This window comes from Arachis hypogaea, chromosome 16 (assembly GCF_003086295.3).
Source record: "Arachis hypogaea cultivar Tifrunner chromosome 16, arahy.Tifrunner.gnm2.J5K5, whole genome shotgun sequence".
In the NCBI taxonomy this organism is placed as follows: domain Eukaryota; kingdom Viridiplantae; phylum Streptophyta; class Magnoliopsida; order Fabales; family Fabaceae; genus Arachis; species Arachis hypogaea.
The window spans coordinates 143,142,253-143,148,252 of record NC_092051.1 but is presented as its reverse complement, the minus strand read 5'-3'; the positions used below and the strand labels follow the sequence as shown (position 1 = coordinate 143,148,252).

Genomic DNA, 6,000 nt, shown 5'->3' with positions numbered 1-6,000 from the left:
AAATATATGCTTTAAGTGCACCCTTTGTTAAGTGACTGCATTATCTGAAACTGCTTTATTACAAATATCAAAATTTTGGTGTTTACTTAATGGAAAAGATGATGATCAAATTGAATTTTAGCATTATGCACTATAACATCAAAAAATATAAAGCAGACTATATACATAAAAGCCCCTACATGATCACTGTGTTGTAGCTACATCTTTACAGATGCTAATGGAAGTTGTGGGTCCAATGCCAAAGAAAATCAGTACCACAATGCCATAGTTTACATGGTCTTGAGAAGCAGAACCAAAAGGACCATCTATACATAATTTTGGACAATGAGCTCACCTCTTTATGGTATACCTCCAAAAGGCACAACACCAGTGAAGATTCAGTAGATTTTATCCATCTACCGATAATGGAGATATACCACATTTTCGAAGTCCATCCTCAGCTTGAAATAATCTTGACTTTATAATTTTTACAACAATAACAACAAAGCTTTATCCTACTAGGTAAGCAAAATATACACATCAATATATATATATATATATAAAAGAGTATGAAAACAGGAAGAACAATGATCATCAACACTAAGTAAGCAAGTACCTTTAATTGTCAACCTAGTCTGTTAAAGATATTAACTTTACCAAAATATCTCGTCTGTCAGATAAGTTAACTTTTGGTTTATTCCTTTTCCCTCTTACATAATATATGTTCTTCTGAAACTGCTCTGCCTCATGGCAACAGTTTCTGCTCTATCTTCCTAGGATAGAACCAACACACAATGCAATGGTTATCACTCTAAATTTCATCTCCAACTCTCTTCCTAGGCTAGAACCTCACACAATGTGATGATGGTTATCACTCTGAATTTCATCTCCAAAGATCCTTTTACAGCTATAACTTTGAGATCACATAATCACACCAAAAATAGAAGATATATATATATATATATATATATATACATCCCTGTGCTGCAGGCCTACGATCCGTACTTGATTTGAGGACAACCTTGTTTCTGTCAACTGAAGTATACGTAATAAATAAATAAATAAATAATGACAAATACATAAATAATTTGCAAAACTCCACAAGATCAAGCCTTAATTCTAAACTGCAAGTTGCAACATCAGTTTACTCAAAATGATAAAAGTTCAAACACAAAATTAACCTTAGTACTTTACGGAAAGAGATTATTTTACATGGCAAAACATCAGTATTTTTATTTTTGTTCAAATTGATGGCATCGAATCCTAGTGCATCTGCTTCTCATTTCCATTCTACCATGTATTATCCTATTTGCCTGAGAGAATCAAATATCAAACAGTTCTTCACAATCCATAAGTAGCTGAAAGATCACCGAGCTTAAGAAAAAGGGTACCATTGGGGCAGAGCATATAACAGTTTTTGAACAATACTCATAATTTAGGAACACAAGAAGAGCCTAAAACTAACTAGCTGCTTCTGCTTTTCTTGAAGCCATGTTGAAATCATGAACCCAATTTAATGAACATGAATAAAGATTCAATAAATTCCATAATATTACAGTATTCTATAAAAAAATGCAGAAAAGACTTATGTTTTTGTATGGAAAAAAAATGTTGTAAACCTACAAATCATTTTAATTTGGCTATTGCCTCACATCCCTTAGAGCCCAATAGTATAACCCTAAAAAACACCTACCTAGGACCCCCTGCTCTCCACAGTCACCACCATCAACCCCTTCAATCACCTTTTTAATACCCATCATTGCAGCCGTTTCTCTCACTCGACGCCATTCTTCCCTTGCTCCCATTTCTTGTTCTTCAAATCCGTCCTCCTCTGCGTAATCTTCTCTGGCTAAGAGACCTTCCAGACCACCATTTCTCACCACACTACCTTTGAAGATAATGAGAGAGAAATCAAGAAAGAGAGATCAAATGTTCATCGTTTTAGTTTATTTGAGAAATGAGCTGGCTGAGAGGAGTGTGGAAAAATGTGTATGACAGGGAAGAAAGTGAGATTGAGAGATCCTTACTTCACAACCAGTTCTCTCAGTCTCTCCATCGTTCTCCTTTGAGGCTGATCCCTGATCTTTGATCCATCCTGGTATTTTCCAGTGTATCTCCATTCTTCCCCAGTCAACCTGGTTCTTTGCAATGCTTAGGTCAACAGTCTGTTCCTGGTGTTCTTGGGGTTGAGCCTTATTTTGATGCAGCCAAGAGAGATAAAAATGAAACAGGAAAAAGTGTGCTTTGGTAATTTTTCTTTTTGTGATGCAGCATTATAATAGTAAGGAAGGGGGGGAGGGAGTAGAAAGAATGAATGAATGAACGAGCCTGATTGAGAGGGCAAAAGCATGTAAGATTTTTTTATACCAAATTTTGATATTTGAATTTCAAAGTGGGAAAGAATACATGTCAGAGAAAACAGCTTTTGGGAACAAGTTTTTTTCACACTACACATTGTATGTTGGTCATGACACACCGAGCAAAGCATGCACTGCCCATACAACATTCAAAATAAATCCTCTAGAGAATTACAATCCACCAAACATTGACATCAATCGATCATGTAGGAAGATGCACATTACATGCTCGAACAAAATGGTGGGAACTGGACTCACATGACTGTGACACGTGGATGCCTGGGATGGGCTTACTACCTGATAATTTTATTAAGAGATTGGCTGCAAGCAGAAAGAAAAACCTTATGATCTTTAACAATGGCAAATACAGCCAACATCAATGCTAAACATACAACAGCACAACCAATCATGGGCTTGATTTGATAGCACCCTGGTTGCAGTTAAATAAATCTGTGAACTGTGATCCATACTAGCCCTTTAACTAGCACTCAGAACCTGTATTTGAGTCTGGAAGGGCTAGAAGTTTTCCAAGATGAGTCTCACCTGGTTCCTCCTGGCAATGAGAGCAGAACTAATTGTGCTAATGAACACCGAACTTGCCAGAGCCTTACAGAACCTTAATAAACAGACCCAATCTTTGCTTAAGAAGAAAAACTTTAGTACATGTGTTATTCGTCAAAGGACTGCATAGAAATTTTCTCTAACAACAGAGGCCAATCTTCTCCAAGCTGACGTGGATTTAGCTGCATGGCAATCTTAAAATCATGCAAAGATACAGAGCAGGGTGGTCTGTGTTCGGGCTCAGGTTCTCCCAGGCCACCAACACTCTGCACATGCGAAAGATTATTTGGCCATATGCCGTTCATGACCTTCCCCTGAATCTGCTGTTTAGAGACAAGGGGCTTCCTTGAATGATTTGTAGTCCGAGCGCCCACTAAATCAACACAAGACCTGATTAAGCGTTTCAAGTACACATCTACCATATTATTCAAAGTGTTTGCACATTCTAAAGAAACACCTCCAAGACCCTGTACCATGGTAATCTGTTGCATGTGCCTTCTCAATGTATCTGTATCATACAAGCTACCACTGTCACAACAACTAACAAAATCACTACTGCTACTAACCGGCACTGCTTTGCGGGTCCCACCCACGCTAGCAGAGCAGTAAGGAATTCCAAGCGGTGCTGTCAGGGGACTTCTGGAAAAACTGACGTGGTTTAACTGCTCCACCTCTTCCCCATCTTCAACAATCGATGTTTTGGTTGGCCCCTTGTCATGTATTCTTGACTTTTCGGCAGGTCTCTGAATAACATCCCCTATTTCATTCTCAGGTAGCTCGGCAACTGCTTTAAGATGATGTATGGGTCTTTGATAATCACAATGACTAAGTGTTCCATTCTCCATTTCAACCTTACTACCACTGTCTTCAGTAGCTGTGGATTGATGAACAACAGAGTCAACTTTCCCATTTGGTCCAAGAGGGCTTGGTCTATCTTTAAGCTTCCTATCACGCATTCCAGACCGAACCTTGCGTGGGGAGACTGGCAGAACCCCATTTGACCAAATGGGTGCGTTTTGATTTTGACTTTGGAAGTTGGTAACACTCTGTTCATGTCCATCTTGTCTACTAGGAGATATGTTAGAAGCATGTGCCACTGATTTCGGAGTACTGGATGGCTGTACTGGTGGTGCGGAATTCGCTTGGCAAGCATTCTTCAAAATTGATCTTATAAAATGATTATGCAATGGAATGTTCTCCCTTCCGAGTAACCGAAAGCACAATTTGTCAAACTCATTCTTTCTCAGCTTCTGACTCAAAAACCTGCCCAAGTAATAGAAATAACGCTTCGACTTATCAGCTCCAACCTTCTTTACAATATGTGCTTTCAATTCGACCAAATCAATTCTAGAGCTCTGCTGTGGTTGCATCTCTGAACAGAAAGATTCATACAGCAGACAACAAATCAGCAAATAACCAACCAACCCGGAACATCAATTTCAACTGAATTACAGTTATTTCTATTTGCAAAGAAACCAAAATCTACCCTCTCCCATATCATTTAAACAAATTAAACTACCATAAGCCCTGAATACTACAACAACCAGATGCACAAATCATACCAATAACAGTAACATATCAGAAAGTTACAATTCTGAAACTGAAAAACAGTTACACCATAGCTCAAAATTTACCAACGAATACACCAAATAATGCAAAAGCTAAATCTCAACATCCCAAACACCTAAACCCTAGAGATCAAAACCGCAAACGGAACGTGCTAGCTCCGAGCACGGAAACATTGAAACTAACCTGAATTCAACGAATTGCGTGGCAAATCAAAACCCTAAGCTTGAATCACCAAACTCGGGGCATGAAACACCATGCCCGTTGCGTCGTAAAAGCGCGAAGCGCGAGCATTACAACACCACTTGCATCAAAGCAGAAATCCTCATTGTCGCGCGAAATTCGAGAGCTCCGAACTCCAAATCCTGAAAAGACGACTTAGTTGAACGAAATTGAGCAACGCCAGAGTTTTTTTTTCCCTTGAAATTTGCAACAATGGAAGGAAGCACAATGAAGAACAACGACGTAAATAAAGCTTTGAAGTTTATTATTGATTGTGCTCTGACCTCAGCGCAGTTCAGAGAATTTGCATAGAAATCTCGAACCTCGGAACTTGCTGATTCCGAATCTTCGAAGCTTCGACTATGGCTTATGGCGCTCTCTGTATACACATATATCTCTTTCTCTCTCCTTTTCTTTCCCCCTTTTTTGAATTTATTTTGTTTGCTGAAATTATGTATTGAGCTTTGTTTCCTCTGTGTGAGTGCGAAGCTTTTCGATCGCTCTTAACAGTGTTCCTCTTCCTCTTTTGTTTTTGCACTCACTTTCTTTCTTTCTTTCTTTTCTTTTTTTTTTTATTTAGTTTTTTCAACACCCTGTTTGGTCTGTTTAAAAAATATTCAACTAAAGAGTGCATTCTTTTATTAAATATTTAAAATAAAATAAAATTTTTAAGTTTTAACTCTTTAAATATTTTTTTAAGAGTGTAGATATTTTTTTTTTTTACTGAAGATAGAGAAATTTAAACTCGTAACTTCTTAGATGAGTATGAAAAAATTATAATTCCTTGGTACTTTAAAGATATTGATTAAAAGAATCAAAATAGAGATTTTTTATTTTTCAAAAAGACATTATTCATTCTTTTTAAATTAATTGTCTTCTTTAATCGAATATATTGATTAAAATAATCAGTAAATTTTCTTAAATATTTACAAATTTGAAGGTAAAACGTAAAAGACAAATTATTGCTATGATCACAATGTATTTTTTCTCTATGATCATGAATTCATGATATTAACTAATATTTTATTTTCAATAAATATTTAAAAGGTATGCTATAAATTAATTAATGAGTTATTGAAATATAAAAAATACAATTAATTTGATATAAAAAACAAAATTAGGAAGAGACACTTATCATTAGAGAACAAATAAAGTATCAATGTATTAAATGTATTGCAAACTAACAAAAATTGGTTAATAGTTAAAAGGAAAATTCTATGGTGCTGTAAGATAAAAGTTTTAATACCTAGAGTTAGACACGTATCACGATGCTGGGTTGAATGCGTATCACGATGCTGGGTTGGACGCGTATCAA

General features: G+C 36.6%; 1 protein-coding gene across 2 annotated transcripts; it reads right to left on the bottom strand.

Moving 5' to 3' along the window:
* Positions 1 to 2,311: 2,311 nt before the first annotated feature.
* LOC112755479 (uncharacterized) lies at positions 2,312 to 5,308 on the bottom strand. 2 transcript variants are annotated; one of them, XM_025803597.3, is made up of 3 exons: positions 4,970 to 5,308; positions 4,650 to 4,828; positions 2,312 to 4,269 (listed from the first exon to the last, which is right to left on the bottom strand). In XM_025803597.3, exon 3 carries the CDS (start codon positions 4,265 to 4,267, stop codon positions 3,005 to 3,007), a length of 1,263 nt encoding a protein of 420 aa, XP_025659382.1. In that variant the 5' UTR covers positions 4,268 to 4,269; positions 4,650 to 4,828; positions 4,970 to 5,308; the 3' UTR covers positions 2,312 to 3,004. The 2 variants fall into 2 exon arrangements, with proteins under 2 accessions (XP_025659382.1, XP_025659384.1); XM_025803599.3 differs by having other exon boundaries at positions 4,650 to 5,293.
* Between the last annotated feature and the right edge of the window lie 692 nt (positions 5,309 to 6,000).

Bases quoted from the DNA above. Each gene is read 5' to 3' on its own strand.
- LOC112755479 (XM_025803597.3), bottom strand. From the start codon at position 4,267: ATGCAACCACAGCAGAGCTCTAGAATTGATTTGGTCGAATTGAAAGCA.